The 17,876-nt window shown below is 40.6% G+C and overlaps 1 protein-coding gene across 1 annotated transcript in view; it reads left to right on the top strand.

Moving 5' to 3' along the window:
• The window catches only part of erc2 (ELKS/RAB6-interacting/CAST family member 2), a 53,438-nt gene that overhangs the window by 33,846 nt on the left and 1,716 nt on the right, over positions 1 to 17,876 (top strand). The window contains 9 exon segments of the mRNA XM_042495993.1: positions 882 to 917; positions 4,438 to 4,640; positions 10,177 to 10,300; positions 11,507 to 11,667; positions 12,919 to 13,066; positions 15,581 to 15,937; positions 15,940 to 16,194; positions 17,265 to 17,332; positions 17,427 to 17,604. Of these exon segments, the coding sequence (XP_042351927.1) occupies positions 882 to 917; positions 4,438 to 4,640; positions 10,177 to 10,300; positions 11,507 to 11,667; positions 12,919 to 13,066; positions 15,581 to 15,937; positions 15,940 to 16,194; positions 17,265 to 17,291 (1,311 nt within the window). The 3' untranslated portion in view covers positions 17,292 to 17,332; positions 17,427 to 17,604.

Here is a 17,876-nt window from a genome sequence, read left to right as displayed (position 1 = left end):
TATATATCTATATCTATATATCTATATATCTATCTGTCAGTGTTGACACGTTAATCGCGATGCTGGGTCCATACATAGCGCGTAATTTTTTTGCCGGCCGTCATTCCTGTCTTTTAGAGGCTGTACCGGGCTGAGTTTTAAAGCAAGAGTGATGATACCGGTAACATTATAAAATAAGATCTAAGGAATCTAGCAGTACCAACAATGTCATGCTAATTTCTTAGAAAGAGGGGTAAATAACACTCAAAAGTTAGGCTAAATTTTTGTCAATGGAAAACCAGAATTTTCACAGGGGTCCCTTGATCTATGACCACAAAATAACGTGAAGGATGTCTTAGAGACATGCCGACTTTATGCTAGTCCCATGTGTTTTTTTTTAGAACTGGTTTACCTTATCAACATGGACCTCTTAACTGTTTTGAAATTGAAATGCATAATAATGGAATAACTGAAAACCCATAATCCTTCATTAAGGTAATTCCTGTTTTGTAATATTATTGCAATCCGGACTGAACCAGAAACGTGAACCTGCCTTATATAAAACACAGTTAATTAGTATAATGGCCATCATCATGCTTTCTTTCCTGTTACGGGCTGCACTGCTTTGTTAGGTCGCTGCAGAGAGCAGACAGTCCATTAAATACCTCCCTCCGCCTCCTCCATAATCCACAGACTGTCCCCGTGTCTGTTTTTCCACATTTGTCCGTGATGTGTTGCCCTTGACCTGTAACAACATGTGCTGTACTGAGACGATGTTACTGCTTTGTCAAACATGTATTGTAACATGTCTGATCCTGCTGTTCTCTCCTTTGGCTCAAATGAATCCTAACACTTGCTCTCCCGCCCCGCTCCCATCGTCAACCCCTCCGTTTGCAATATAGCAAGCTGAGCAGCTATTCAGTCACATGAACAATCCTGTAAGTCCCTCTCTTTAGCTCTCTGAGGCACATATTGAAAGCATGAGGACCACTGATAACTTCTTTGAAACATGCTAGAAGGTGATCATGCCAGACCCCCCAGCACAGGTTCTGCTTTCACCCACCGAGCCACCCAGATGCATGTTGCTCATCGCACTGTACTGATAAAATGAGCTTTATATTGCACTCAGAGTCCTGTGCAGCGTTCTCATTCTGCAACAGTTTGTGTTTGTGACACTGGTGCTACACATACAGCGTTTAAAGTTCACTTTATTTGGTCAGTTGGAATTATACAGTACCGATATATCTAGTTATTTTGAACAATTTCAATTGTGGCTCAGGAGTTGGTTTATCTATAATTCCTTTGTTTAACCCTTTGAAACGTGGATCAGCATCAATTTTCTTGCGCTGTGTTCAGATGCCTTTCATAAGTATTTAAATCTTTCAACCCTGAGCAAATGGGTTTGATTTCTCTCAAAAACATGATATAGAGGCAAAGAGCAACTTAGCAAGAAATGTCCCTAAAATTGCAAGAAATTAGTAGATTTAGAGAAAAAAATTTAAAGCTAGGGGAAAATGTCAGTGTCCATTCCACTATAATTATAATTATCATAATTATGTATTTAAAATGTCAGATTTGACAGAATTATTATTATTGCTTAAGCACTTTTTTCAGGTCATTTTCTTAGCCATTTTTAACTTTCCTTTTTTTTGGCAGTTTTTTAGGTATATAAGAAGGAAAAGTTTGTGTTTATTTTAAAGGTTTATCAAGCAGGAACTATTGGTTACAGTTTGTAAACAAAACATTCATGCTTGGCCCTCCCTCTCACAAAATGTACATACACTGAAAGATTCTGTGTGATTGTAGAAATGTTAACGTCACCTAACCGTCCAACAGAAAACAGGCCAACTCTGCGTTGCTCACCAAAAGAAGTCTAAGCCAGCCCAGTTTCACTTTTTTATGGAACAATCTTTGTCTGCCTGGTGTTTTACTTGGCTTTATTTGCGTTCTTTCAGTGCTGTGTATGCAAACACAGCAAAACAAAGAGAAAATAAGAAAATACAGGCAGGGGGCAGAGTCTCTACAGATAAATATACCAATAGTTCCCTACTGGTCCAGCCACTGGGTCCAGATTTCTCCTTAGTCATTAGTTCTAGGTCGGCAAATAAGAGAAATTACGACATATTCAAATTAATTTGACAAAATGTAAATAACACGTGGGCTTAAAAGACAATGAAGAAAAACATATTGTAAGAATAAAGTTCAATTAGTTATTTTTTTGCATTTGAAGACATTGAGGGCTTAGCCTGGACCACTGCAGAAAAACAAAATCACCAGAATTAAAAAAAAAATTTTAAAATCCCACAGGCCTGTAGGTTTAAAACATTTTTGTCGATTTCTCTTTTTTTTTTATTTTGTCATTTGAAGTTTTTGGTGATGTTTTTTCCCCTTTTAACATTTTTGGTGCTTTAAAAAAAAACATTGGCTTTATTTAAAAATTCTTTTACCTTTTTTCTTTAAATTTTTTTGAGGCAATGTTTTTCTTTTTCTTCCTTTATTTTGGTGCAATATTTCTGGGTTTTTTTTGTCACTTAAAACTTTTGGCAATGTTTTTTTCCTTTAAACTTTTGGTTCTTTTTAAACTTTTTCCTTAAATGGCATGCCATGTCATGCCAAAATGAAACTATTTATCACATCCAGACACTTTAAAAACAAAACTCATTGTTGGATTTTCAAATTTACAGTGGTCCTTGAACACATCATGTGGGATGGCTCAAGAAAAAATATTTTTAGCTTTGGGTAGGGTTAAAAAAAACAAAAAAACAGCCACATAATACCAATAAGAGGGCAATAAAATAGTTATTGTTCTGTAAAAAAAAAAAAACGCAGTTCAAAATAATAGCTCTGTACTACAAGTTCACTGTACTTCAAAATAAGGTGTGTTTTTCACAAACAAGACATGGTTGCAAGTCACTTGCAGTCCATTTAGAATAGACTGTAAACCCAGTTTTGGACCTCGACCCACCAGTTGGGAAGCACTGAAACACACCATCCCACACTTCTAGTGGGTCATAAGTGATGACTTAAAGGGATTGCATCTGTATGAGTCTACATTGTTATTCAGGAAAGTCCTGCATAATATATCTTCTAACAGTTTTCATGGATGCACTGATTAAACTTTTTAGATCTGATATCAACAATTGAAATTTTTTAACTTGTATAAGTGACACATTTTATGGAGCTCGGTCAAACCACAGGGTAAGATGCAGTTATCCTGAGGTCATTTTTTTCCATGATACTTTTCTGCTTTTATAAATAAATATAATATCACAGAAACAGGGGACAAATCAATATAGAAAGACATCTGGAAAATATTGTTAATACAACAGCCATTATAAGGTGTTCCTGAAACCCTCAAATGCATCATCAAAACCCACCTTTAGCATAACACTCAAATTAAAATCCATGTTTAAACCGACAGGCTGAGTGGAGCCTTACCTGCGTGTCCAATTAAGTTATTTTGACAAAGTATTTTTGATATTCATTGATTAGTGGATCTAAGAAAACTTAATGTATATTTCACAATTTGAATCATTGGGTAAAAATCTCCCACAAGTTACGTCCTAACATCGCTCCTCATGCTTAAAATATGAATCTTGCTGTTAGCTGACAGACTTTTTATTGGTCCCTGTTGCTTCTGTTTCTCCATTCTTTTGACTGACAATCACAAAGACTGTGCAGCTTCGTTGGGTTTGCATGACCTGGTCGACCTTGTTGCATGTTGTCACTGTCAGTGTTGCCACGCTTTTCTCTCGTCTCAGTGTGGTGCGGTTAGCTGAGGTATCGGCCGTGGTTGGAGATCACTGCAGTGTTTTGGTGGATGCTCTCTGGCTCTGTGCGACTCTTGCACTTTTGCGACCTGTGTGGACATGTGTGGCTGCATATTGTCTCAAGGGTGATGTGTACCGCTGTAATGAACTTCATGGAGAGTTACAAACTGTTGCAATTATAGTGAGATTAGTCCATATTGAGCAATAAGCAGAGGTCTGATTAGTTTGTGACAGATAACCAAAGAGCTGGATCATGATTTAGCATTTCACTGCCACTGATTTGTTTTTGATTGTTAAAGTGCTGCACACATGCACACACAAATACACAGTCTTGCATTCTGCATACTCACCAAGTGTGCAAAGTGAATGGGAGTCTCAGAGGGCTGTTAAATGGAGCTAAATAATAGCTCTGTTAAAGCTAATGAGCCAGCACCAGTAATGATGCCCTTGTCTACAACATTGTATTCAGCTTGAGTCATTCAGAAAGAGAGAGAGAGAGCAAGGGGAGTAGTTAATATAACACTCTGATGGACTGCAATGTGCTGTATGTATCTCTCTTCCATGGGCAGTAAATCACTCTGTGCTGCATGGTTGTGTTAGTGTTATAATGTTAACTGAGTGTATCTCTGGGTGTGTGCATGTGTGCATGTTTGTTTGTTTACGTCTTCCCCCTGGCATGTGGATGCAGAAGGCCCATGAGGTGGAGCAGCAGTCTGGCCCAAGAGGGAACCCAGAGTACGTGGACCGGGTGAAGCTGCTGGAGAAGGAGGTGAGCTACTACAAGGATGAGGCCAACAAGGCACAGACGGAGGTGGAGAGACTCCTGGACATCCTGCGAGAGGTGGAGACAGAAAAGAATGACAAGGACAAGAAGATCGCCGAGTTGGAAAGGTAATCATTTCTTACTGTCTAGACAACGTAAAGTATTCAAAGACATCTTACCGGTGTTTCTGTGGCTAGTCCATGAACGATTACAATTACAATTTTTGGCATTTTAAAAATTGTCACCGCTTTCCAGATGAACTTTAGTTCAGAGAAGATCGGGTTCAGAGATTTTTTTACATTAACCTGTTACCTAATAACATTGCCAATATATTTTGACATCAGTTTACATGCTGCAGCCATACAGTTTTGGTTTCATCTGCTGAACTTTGTTAAATTTGGTCTCCCAGGTTTCAGCCTGTCTGTGAGCATCACAAACAGAATCCCTTTCATGTCCAGATCAATCTCCGAACCATCAGCTAACAGTCTGCCTCGGTCTGACAACGATAAAGCCAATATTTCGAGCTAATCTGGTGTATCCAGCAGATATACAGTGGAGCTGTCAGTGGGCAGAAAAACCGACCCCTGTGTGTCAAAGCCTGAACCTGGCCTGTCTGACATCATCACAGAAAACACTGAGGCCAACCCGACCCCCTCAAAAAGCACTAGTCGGCTTCTGAATCACATGACACACTGTCTGTGTGGCGGCACAAGCCACCTCCAAACCAAATGTTATTTTGTAATTTGGGTGAACTGACCATTTTGTGTCATTTTCGTTGACTGTACATTATGTTACCATTCATTCTGGAATTTCAAGGTTTAAAGTTCAAATTGTAAATAGTCCTTTGTCAACTTTAAAGTGCTCTGTTCTATGTTCGTCATTTTCTAAGTGAACTTCCATGTGTGTTTGTATGGTGCACTGTCATTGTCTGGTTGTAATGTGACGTTTTGAGTTTGTGTCATCCGTTGCACTGGGCCCAGTTGTGGACTCGTTTATCACATTCAAAAATGCACCTTTGGATGCACCATAGCTGCAGCTTCATGCTGAGATACACCCAGGAGGCTCTTTGTAAAAGTTGTGACGCTATGTTAGATGTGAAATTAGAACACAAAGTGCCACTCAGTCACTCCCTTAATGGAGGAGGTCAAACTGATTCAGCTAATGGACCATATAAATAAGGCTGGTGGCCTCATCAGCTCTTGGCTCACCTCTCAGTGCTGTACGTAGTCCAGAGTGTCCGCACAGGAAGCAGCTTTTGGCTTCAGTTCAGCTGATGGAGGAGAACATCGTCATTCACCTGGACTGGAATTTAAAGTGATTGGATGGACTGCATGAGAACGACACATGAGCACTGTCTGCCAATGACAGCCCCTCGCCCCTGCCACTTAAGAGTCCCACTCCCACCACTCAGTGTTAGAATATATTTTTTCCTCCCAGTTATTGACATTTTGTTTCTGTGTCATGCTAATTTATTAGTGGTGTTTGATTAATTGAGTGTTCTTGTCCTTTTTTTGCCATTTTACCCACTTTTTTCTGTCCCTTTCCTCTTTCTATCTTCCGTTTCATGCCCACCTGTCTCTCTCTTCGCCCTCTGCCATTGATCATTTTCAACGTTGGTCTCAAACCTCCTTTTCCCAAAATTCTTTGTTGAATCCGATTCTTTTTTTTTTAAAACCTATTCTCCATCTCCCATGCAACTCCTTTTCTGTTGTGCCCCCTCGACACCAGCCCCCCTTCCTCTGCCCCTCGCCCCACCCCTCGTCCCGGTGGCAGAGCTCCCCCTGACCCGCTCCCTTCTGTGTCCGCTGCCCCCCAGCAGATAGGGGGCATGGTGTGGGATTTCCTGGGAAAGTGAGTGCTCTGCCCTGGCACTTCAGCTCGGCTGCGTGGTTAAAGTCTCCGACTGCGACTGCTGCAACTGCATCTGGTTTCACCTGTGTGGCCGGAGTCTGCCTGCTGTCCGAAAGATTCACACATCTTTGTATCAGAGTGACAGGTTTTTAGTCTGTAATGTTTTGCTGTGCCTGTACACATGATACAAAGATCCCTGGATTCATTTTTGTTTTTATTTCTTCAGCATGTGTTTGCTCAGTGGTATGTGCCATGAATGGTTTTTGATCAGCGTGTGGGTGGGTGTGTGTGAGAGAGACTTTACGCTGCATGATTTTTATTTCAAACTGCATGTGGTATTAAAAGCCATCTTTGTCTGTACTTATGACAGAAAGGGGAATTAGGTCAACATAGATTTTGTTGTCGCATTACATGGACAAATCAGCAAATTAAACATCACGCCATAGAGCAGGGATACTCAACTTGTTTTGCTTGGGGGCCACTCTTGCAAAATGACAGGAGGCCAGGGGCCAGTAGCAGCAGTCCCAACATATTTCTAGGATTTAAGGAGTTTTTAGGATGTTTTTCAAGGATTTTAGGACCGTGGGCCGTAAGTTGAGTATCACTGCCATTGAGTATGACCAGTTGCTCATTGGCTCAGACCTTGTATGTCTTAATAATGAAAATTAATATAAAGATCAAGCTTTGAAGTTTAAAGTAAAAACAGACAACTTTTTCAACTTTTCTCTCCCCAGCGTATTCAAATGGTTTTGTTGGCACTGCTATCACAAACCAACCAGATCGCCTTTTATTTTCTCAGAGCCCATTATTTCCACAGTTTATTTGCTTGTTCTACTGTCTCTAAATCGTCAGTCTCCCAGTCTTGAATTTGTTCCACTGTGTGCTGGATCGATCAGGCCTGATCCAAAACGGTTGTTTGATTTAAAACCATGGATGCTGAGGTGGATGAAGTAACACTGGGCATAGCAGATGCCTGCCCAGAAATACTAAGTGTAACTGTACAGCAGTCATTAGACCAAATAGTGATAACAAAACAAAAAACAAAACCGTAGTCTGTCATTGCTGTTGTTGTTTATGGTACATGCTCACTTCACAAAGTAACAGTGGGCATCTTTGAATTGAGGAGATGACGCCATTGTTTCCTGATTGCTCTGTTTTACTTGTCAACATAGATACAAAGTAGCTGGACGTAACCAAGATTCTTTTACTGCGTTGCATATTTCTTGGCCTCAAATGTGTCCAGGAACACGTTTTAGCTTACAGTACGGCTGCCATTTTTATGCTGCGTTTAAATGTAACTCATTAGCTCATAGTTACGACATGGGGAGTCGTGTAAAAGACATGCTTGACATGTCAAGAATTATGGAGGAATTTTCTCTGGTCATGTAGCACCAACCTGAAAAGTTTTTGCATCTTTGTACTGCATAGACGGCATAGTGTAACAGCCTTATGTATATCAGTGAAATACTTACTTAAAGCAAAAAACTTTTTTACTTTAAGATTTGAACCTCAGCCAAATCACAAGAACAAAACTTCAGGTCATCATTTTGCAATAAAACTCCAGGCGTGGTGTTTATTTGGGTGGGGTTAGATATTTAGTAAAAAGCAATACTCTAAATACTACACTAAATACTGCATGAAAAGCTGATTTCTTGATGTGTTTTGCCCAACTGCTCCTGCTTTTTTCATCCATTTTAGTTGACTATACTGTGCTTTTTGTCCCTCAGTGTCCTTTGTAAAGTCTTAGAGCACATAGACACTTGCAGACACACACACACGCACACTTTTTTGTGTCGTTTTGTGGCTGTTTGTTAAAGCTTATGTTGTAAGTTTCTGTCCGTAAAGCCGAGGCCTTCTCCTGCCATGAGCACGCTTCCCCTGCTCATTCCATCCACCCATCTGCCCACCTCACCCTGTCACCCTCACCCTCTTCTAATCCTCCCAGTAACATCACCTGACGGCCCCTCTCTCTTCCAGTGGTCTTTCCTGGTGCCCACCTTCCTGCTCTCCTTCCCACCCTGTCCCTTCCCCACCTCCACCCTGCCTAGCTTGCTCCACCAGACACTAAGGGAAATGATCAGGTCTGCATGAATAGAGCTGCTGTGCTCCAGGTCTACACGCGCTCTGTGAGTGAGGTGCTGTAGTAGGTAGGGTCCAGACTGAACCCTCCATCTTGAAGTGTGTCAGTCTAGTCGGGTCTCTTCTGTCTCAACAACCCCGCATCCATAACTAATTCTCTCACTAGCTCACTCCTCGTCTCGGTCAAACCACTGTCGGCTTCCCCTCCTTTTGCTCGGCACTCAGACCCGTCCTTCTTTTGCCCTGCTGACTCTTGCCTGTCTGACTGCATGTCTGCCACTCCCAGGCTTGGCAGCAGATGCACACGGTTCCATGTTTTCAGAAAAGGTGCATCCTGCATTAGCTCTGTCAGGCTGCAGAGCAGCGGCTGTCACAGGCGCCTCCGTAATCTCCCATGTTGTTTGACAATGAACACACTGTGATCTCCTCTGGGTCCTCTGTATTGTTCTTTTTTGTGGTTCTTGTTCTAATGTCTCCTTTTTTTTTTTTCTTTTTTTTCCTTTTTCCTTTGTGTGCTCTCGTCTGCTGCTTCCAATGTCTACTCCACTTGTTCCATCATCTCCTTCTCTTCCACCTCTTCCTATCCCCATCTACAGTCTAGCTCCCAGGTAAGTAATACCCCTCCCCCTCATTGTGGACCCATCTCTGCCTATATCCATCTCAACTCTGGTGCTTAACCCTTTGAAACCTGAAGTGACATCACTTTTCTTATGCTGCTTTCAGACACTTCACAATTATTTAAATGTTTGAACCCTGAGCAAATTGATGCAATTACTTTCAAAAACATGGGGAAAAAGGCAATGCAACTTGGTAGAAAATGTTCCACAAATTGCAAGAAATTAGTAGATTTTTAAGAAATTATTAAAAGAACTAAATCTTTCATTTAAGCTAGGATAAAATGTCAAGGGGAAAACAGTGAAAAACTATACTTATAATTATCATAATTATATTATTAATTATTATATGTATTTATTCAACTTTCTTTCTTTGTTCTGTTTTTTTCTCAATTCATTTTTTGGTAATTTTCTTGTACCTTGTACCAATTTCCTGCTAATTTTTTGAACAATTTATTCTTTCATTGCTCATTGCCTTGCTCCCATGTTTTTTGAAAGATGTCAAGCCAATTTGCTCAGGTTTTAAAGGGTTAAACCTGTGAGTCTTTTCAGCAATGTCAAGCTACCAGTTCATCTGTGTTGCTCATGTCTTGTTGCTGTCTTGGTGATCTCATGATCGGTACTATTTGAAACGAGATCCATTCAAAATGTACCTGACATGATTTTTTCTGTTACTTTGAACTTGTTCTTCTAGTTTTGTTTATTTTTTATTTTTTTGTTGTGAATATATTGTACTCTACTCACACATCTACTTACTTATTATTCACACATCTGTTTACTTCTTGATACGATTGCCTTAATGATGTATTTTTTTGCATTTCCTCATAGATTTACAAAAATGAAGCTGATTTAAGTAGATAAATAACAAGAACATACAATGTTATTCATATAGCACTCTTAACAATATTACATTTAGAAAAGGAAATATAGCCAGAGAAGACCAAAGAGCACATAGGAAGTATACAATAGAGTAAATGATATTAAAGGAATAAAAACTTTATGAATAAAACTATCAAACATTTTTAAAAGTTTTAATGGTTACAGCAACTGCAGAATGGAATTCAGAAAAATGACTGGTATGGAAATGCTCTTATTTTTTATTTTAAATATAATTTTACAGACAAGGAGTCAAAGACCTCACCAAGAAGGGTCCAAATATCAAACTGGGACCACAAGGGGACAAGAAGGGCTTAGGACAAGACCCTCGTAAAGACGGCTCCATGGACAGTACCCACCACTTAAAGGTGCGGATTTTCTCTTAAGCAAACGATCAGTTGCCAATTTGTTGCAGCCTTTATGAAGACAGCTTCTGGGGTTCTTCTCTTGGCCTCATGTTTTATTATTGTTAGTATTATTATTATAATTGTGGCATGACATCAAATGTAGCAGATTTCAAGTCAAATGAAGATGCACCAAATCATAAAACTTCTCTCAGGACACTTTTTATATAAAGCAGGTCAAGGCCACACTTTTTTTTTTTTAATTTACAGAAACCCACCAAAAGCAAGCACTTATTATTTAAAATCTTACTTTGTCAGCTCAGCATTCATTCTGTGAATACTACTATTGCATAGTAAAACAAAAATAGGTTCAAAGATAAGTCATGTTGTTTATTCCAATGTAGAAACCTTCTTATTTTATCTAGCTTTAGAAAAGTAACAGTGTTTTTAGGTAGCAGGATTAAAAATTAGTCATCCTCAACTTTTGTTGTGTTGTATGTTCTGAATAATGAAGACAGTTTGAAAACAATTAGATAAAAAACAATATGTGTGCTCTACAGTTGGCCAGAGCAGTAAAACCAACTATTTTTTTTACAATAAAAATTATTTTTATGGCTGTATGTAGTCAGAGATGTCCTCAAATAAAATGCATCAATTTATGTCAGAAATGATCTATTTCATTTTTATTTCCAGCAGCCCAAAAATATTTTGCCATTTTCCTCACAATTTAGTTGTATTTACTTTTAATTTATAAGGAATATTGATCATTTGTTTTATACTTAATTTAATGACTTCTATGAAATTTTCACGCTTTGCAAGTAGAGGGTTGGATTTGACCCTTTGGCTGACCAGTTGTGGCCTGCAGGCGATATGTTTTGACACACCTGCTTTACCCTTTGTTTTTCTTTGAAAAAGGATTTACAGATTTTTAGGTATTGTATAATCTCTACTGGCTTGAAAAATGAGCATATAGCTGCCATAAACAGAGCAAAAAAATCTTCCTGCGTAAGCAAGCCCCTGGACCTCTCTAGATTTGTCCCGAATGTTTACAGTGTTTGGCTCCGCCCCTGTTTTAGGACTATTGAATTAGACTGCCTTGGTTTGACCTAAATCTATTTACCAATAGTGTGGTTTAGTACTTTATTAATGAAACGTGATGAAACATGTAAAACGTGATGACTGTCTGTGTGTCTTATTTGCACATTTGGTTTGGATTCCCATATGATGCAGCTGGAGGAGCTGATGAACACGTTGGAAAGGACGAGACAGGAGCTGGATTCCACCAAGCAGCGTCTCTCCTCCACACAGCAGTCGCTGCAGGAGAGGGACGGCCACCTCACCAACATGAGACAGGAGCGCAGGAAACAGCTGGAGGAGATACTGGAGATGAAGTTAGTGCCATCATGACATTTTAAGTCTGCCTCGCAGAGGCAGCCCATTAGTTCACTTCTCTTTTGGTGCTTTCACACCTGTTGTTTGGTTCATTTGGTCCAGACCAAGGAGAAAAAAAAACGATACATTGTTGCATTTTAGTTCTTGTTTGCTTCCTGTTCGCACAGACTTTTGGCAGACAAACCAAAAGAAGTAAACATGAGGTTCTACTGCCTGACAGGGAACTCATTGATTGGACAGTTTTAGCGTTTGTCATCTTGCATCATCAGTGCATCATCAGGAGCCTCGTGGGGAAATCAAATGATGTGACTGACAGAAGTTCATGCAGCCCTGTGATGCTTCTAAAGTGTTTATATTGATGATCTTTGGTGTTGCATTGAGCTCATAGAGAAACAGCTGATTGTAAGCATTATTAGTCAATTAGACTGCAAATCAGTGGTATGTTATCAGGTCTGCTGCTGGCCATGTGGGTGCTCTCAGCATATTGCTTCATTGTTATGCTCACGGAATACAGAGGAAAATTCACAAAACTTAATAAACTCTGCATATATGTTCCACTACAGAAGAACCACAGAACAGGTTTTTTTAGCAGCTGCTGGAGGCTATGTTCTGATAGGCTCAAGTTTAGAAAAACTTAACTCAGCAGAGGCAACTGACTGTATTAATGACTGTAATAATAACTGTAATGGGCCTATTAATGTAAAAGAGCACTTGTGCTGCGCTGATGCACATGCCTGTAGCGGCGGCGCTGGACTTTATCAGGGTCAATTGTGAGACTGTGGATAGATTTCAAAATCCACAGATGGTTTTATTGTCAGTTTAGCTGTTGAAATCATGCTAAAATCACATTTCTTCTATCATAAAATCCTGTGGTTGGTTTATTTTCATTCACACCACAAACAAGCTGCACTGGAGTCCGTTTGGAAGCAGACCAGGACCCACCTTTTAAGACGGTCTTGGTTCAGTTGTGTGGTGTGCATAAGGGTTCGATTGACAGCTGTCACAGCAGCCCAAAAATACAGTAATTCTCCCTGGACTATAGACCAAAATAACAACTACTACTTTTTAAAGTTCTGGCCCAACAGTGAGTGTGAGCTGTGAGGCTGATTTTATGCCATCATACAGGAGAACAAAGCAGTCACATTTTTGAGTGACTTGACTTGTACCATTGATCATCTTATTTACCTATGCACCATCCCTAATCCGTAGAATATAAGTGCTGATGACATAATGTTGTTTTTCTTCTTCAGGCAACAAGCTCTGCTGGCAGCCATCAGTGAGAAAGATGCTAATATTGCACTGCTTGAACTGTCTGCCTCCAATAAAAAGAAGACCCAGGAGGAGGTGCTGGCCCTCAAGAGGGAGCGGGACAAACTGATGCACCAGCTCAAACAACACGTTAGTACTGCACAATGTCAAGGAAATGTCTGTCTGCACTGTAGCTGGTTGCCAGGGCAACGTTAATCAAAATGAAATATGTTGCTGCACAAGGCAACTAGCCATTTTTTCCATTTCATCCACAGGAGATAGTACATATGCATGGCAACTGATCCTCTTTGCTAGTTCAGTTTTTTCTCTAAAATCTGTCTCATTTTGCTGTGTGACTCAGCTGTTCAAGTCTCAAGTCATTTCGCACAAGTCCGAGTCAAGTTACACATTCTCACTTGCAAGTTGCAGGTCAACTGCAACTCTTTCAACTCGTTTCTGGCCATTAACATAACATTTCATTTAAGCTTTGATTGTTTACCATCAAAGCTGTGGTTATTTGCATAGCTGAGGTCAAAACCACTCAGTGCATAGGCCCAATAATGTAATATTCAAGGTGTGTTTACCAGGTCCAAACCTGAGTCTAAAATGTTTTTGCTTTCAAGCCTCAAGTCATGTCAGGTCTTCAAGGAGTCAAGTCTCAAGTAAGTAGTCTTGCAGCATCCAAGTCCAAGTCAAGTCTGAGGTCTTTAACTTGACTCTCACTTAAAATTAAAGGTGCTCGTATGAAATGTACACCAGGAATTCAGGCAGCGACAGTATGACCTCCTTGTGTCTTTGTAAGGTGCTCGTAGTTACAGAAATGATTCTCATAAATTCTAATCTTTACATGATGAAAGGAGAGTGGATTCATAGGAGAAATAGTGGTTACTCACAGACCCACATCAACAGTGTAACAGTGATAGACACTTAAATTTACAGTTGATGACTTCTATGAAAATAACTGTCATGTTTCCTGCAACTCTCACTACATGCTGAAAGAAGAACATTTGAAGGATAATCTTTGGAAAAAAAAATCATGTCCCTCCTCCCCTTCTTTCTGCTTCCAGTGGCATTTGCAAGAATCAGACCGCAGCACACCAAAAACAACCAATCAGCGTCAAGGAGTCTCTTTTGCAGCTGTCAATCATGTCAATCACTGCTATCTCTGTCATCAAACTAAGCAGCACTGATCAAATATCAATCACGATTCTGTTACTGCATTGTCTATTTCTGACCTCACATGTTTTCAGAAACATGTTTTAGTGTACTGTTTAGCTTTTAAATGAGAAAGTTTTTTAGTACCGCCCACTGGAAGGGTCACAAACTTTCTCATATCATTTTACAGCTAAACATTTGCCTAAAATATGTTTCAGAAGGCAATTGAGGCAAGAGATAGGCAATGCAGTCGCAGAAACTTGACTGATATGTCATTAGCGCTGCATAGACTGACAGTTTGACCACAGTTCACGAGCCATGACTGACATGATTGACAGCTGCGTTAGAGCCTCTCAGGTCTGATTGGTTGCGTTTGCTGACATGCAGTAATGCCATTAGAAGCATTACAAAGGTAGCGTAGCCTGAGGAGTATGATTCTTTTCAGCAAATATGAAAACAACATTTTGGGAAATAACACTCTCAGTGTTCAGATTGCTATCAGTTTTATTTACTTGGCAAGACAGTGAATCAGCGTATATACCAAAAATTTTAAACTTTTCCTTCAATTGTGTATTTTTTTAAGGCTGTCATATGATTATTTTAGTTATTATTTTAGCAGTTAATCAGAGAATTTCAATAGGTAATTACTATTAATGGCATTTTTCACATGTTTTTAATTCCGTTGTTCTGCATTTCAAAACAGTTATAAAGTCCATATTGAAAAGGTAAAATGATTCTTACTGGACTGTCTTAATTAGAAATCTAATGACAGCAAAAAAAAAAAAAAAAATGTTTTGGACATAAATAAAGTGGACATGCTTTTAAATGGGACACTCATGGGTACCCCTAGAACCTATCGTCATTCATACATCTTGAGGTCAGAGGTCAAGGGACCCCTGTCAAATGGCCATGCTGTTTTTCCATCGTGCCAAAATTTAGTCTAACTTTAAAGCGTTATTCAACCATCTTTCTGAGTAGCTAAGATGACATGGTACCAGTAGATTCCTCAGGTCCTCTGTTTCATGTGACACCAGTATCATAACTCTAGCTGTAAAACTCAGCCTCTTCAAGACAGGAATGTCAGCTGGCCATAAACATGATAAGAAAGAAATAAAAATAAAAATAAATTTAATGGTAAGTTGCAGCTCAAAGTGCTTCACAATAAAAAATACATCACCAGTTATTATCACCATCACAGATTATTTATGAACCCTAATTGCAATGCAGTTAATGTAATAACACTGTATTTTGGAAACAAAATCACAATGACCTTTTAAAATGACTACAAAGATGAAGCAACAGCTCAAGTCTGACAAAAAAGTATCAGCCTCAGTGTTACGTGACTGGTTATATCACTGTATTGCAGTAGTGTTCCTGTTTTTATGCCAACACACATATATTAAAAATATGTGCTCTGTCCAGTCATGAACTCATTTGATGTTCATTGTGAAGTAATAATGTTACATAACAGCATATCATCATGCACTAACCAGTTTCCTCTTTCTGCAGACACAAAGCAGAATGAAGCTGATAGCCGACAACTACGAAGACGAGCAATACCATCCACACGGTCCTCACCACCCCCAGCCGCAGCCCCCACACGCTCAGCCGCAGCCACAGCCGCAGTACCCGCACGCTCCCCACGCCCAGCAGACTCCTTATCCACACGCCATGCATCCACAACACCCGCAACACCCGCAGCACCCACAGGCCCCCCAACAGCACCCACACCCACAGCAGCCACAACCCCAGTACCCTCATCCGCAACACCCCCAGCACCCCCAGCAGCATGCTCAGCACCCCCAGCCACCTCCCCAACACCAACAGCACCCACGCCCCCCACAGCCCCAACACCCCCTCACCAACAGCACCCACAGCCTCCCCCACAGCACCCGCACGGACATCCCCCTCCGCAGCACCCTCACCAACAGCACCCACACGGCCCTCCCCAACAAGGACCCCACCCCCAACATCCACATCCCCAGCACCCTCAACACCCACAACACCCTCAGCACCCACAGCACCCGCACCACGCCCAGCATCCACGTCACCCATCGCCCCATCATCGCGGAGGGCCGGCCCGAGGACCCCCGCATGCTGGTCACCGTCCTGCCCAGGACCAGGTCAGATCTCAGCTGTGCTGTTTTAAAATCCAATTTACTGATCAAAGTGTAGCCCTGTGAAATCATAACCAAAAGCAGGACTGCAGCTACGTAGCACGTTACAGAAGCGCTCCAATGAAAGTCAAGTTTTTAATCTTGTTAACCAGGTTAAAAAATAGATACACTGCAACAACATATTATGAGTAAAATAGTTAGTCAGTGCCACAGGTGAGCATTTCTGTCTCGGAACTACACCAATGTCAGGTTTGAAAACATGGATTCATACAGCCAAGGTTTCATATGTCACCCCTGACACACCAAGCAGATGGTCAGTCGTTGGTCAAAGTCTGTCTCCCAAGTTTTTGTGGGTTGTCCCGCACCAGTAGAACTAATCAGACCTTGTCGGCCCTCAAAGAGATTTTTTTTTCCCGGCCCATAACCCTGCAACCCTGCAACTGGCTTAATATCGTCTTGAATCTGTCCTGCTGGTCTTCCAGATTTTCTTTTTGAATAATTAATATAGAAGACCCCCGCCTGCATCTATGGAGATTGATTTCCTCTCAGGCGGGACTCAGAGCACACATGCTAGTTGGCTATAGTCTTTGCAGCATGTTCAAGTGCAACTTTTTGCCTGAGACACGGGCGACGCAAAGCGAGGGCTCATGTTTTCTGCTACCGCTACATTTCTTACATTGTAGAGAGCGATGAGCAGAGTCAAAGGTGAGCAGGTACACTCCAGCTGCAGGCATATTGCATATTCAGTATTTCCTACATAATAAATGAGACAAAGGGTCAGACTAACATCCAAGCCATTTAATGACATATAGGGTTTTTTTTTCTCCACGGAAAATGCCTCTAAATAATTAATTTTAAATAACAGAGGTGAGATTTAGGGGTTTAGTCGATGCCAGGAGGCTTCAAAAATTCTTTGATACTTTTCCTTTGTTAATGTTTAAAATGCTTATTTTTCCGTGACCCTGCCTGCTGTGCCAGTGATGTCTTTTGATCAGCAGTTACTCCACTTTCTGTCTCCTCTCCTCCCTTTATGCACATCGCTGCTGTTTGCCTGTTTGCCATGCTCCCATTAACAGGATGACGACGAGGGCATTTGGGCATAATCTTTGCTGTGACAACCAAAGCTCTATTGTTGTTTTGAGGGGTGAGATATATTTAAGACTTTCCCACTTTATGATTATGCATTTCCTCTTTTGCCTACTCTGTGTGCCTTATATTTTTTTATCTCTCACGTTCAGATGATTCAGTCACTACTGGAGGAGCACAGCCATGCCATGATGTTGAAACACTACCCGACCAAACATTTATTACCTCCACTCAGTCAACACTCAGCAGTGGGACCTTTGTTTATTATCCGAGGGAGAGGAGGGGGCACTCAGGTGTGCAGGTCATGCAGGGAGACTGACAGCTGAGCAGGTAAATTTATTCCATATCAAGACACACACACTGTGTTATAGCACACAAAATGAATTTATTCAGTTAAAGGTCCAGTGTGTAGGATTTAGGGGGGATAAATATTAGCAGAAAGTGAATGTAACATAATGAGTATGTTTTCTTTAATGTATGAATGTATAACCTTAGAATAAGCCATTTACATGACTCGATTTTAACATTTTACTGATCACTTTTAAAACTCTGGGTTTAAAGCCTCCTGGCCCCAAGTTTCATAACAGAAATGTTGATTCCAT

The sequence above is a fragment of the Plectropomus leopardus genome, chromosome 2, assembly GCF_008729295.1.
Source record: "Plectropomus leopardus isolate mb chromosome 2, YSFRI_Pleo_2.0, whole genome shotgun sequence".
Classification (NCBI taxonomy): domain Eukaryota; kingdom Metazoa; phylum Chordata; class Actinopteri; order Perciformes; family Serranidae; genus Plectropomus; species Plectropomus leopardus.
Note: the sequence above shows the minus strand (reverse complement) of the source record. Positions and strands in the feature narration are given on the sequence as shown.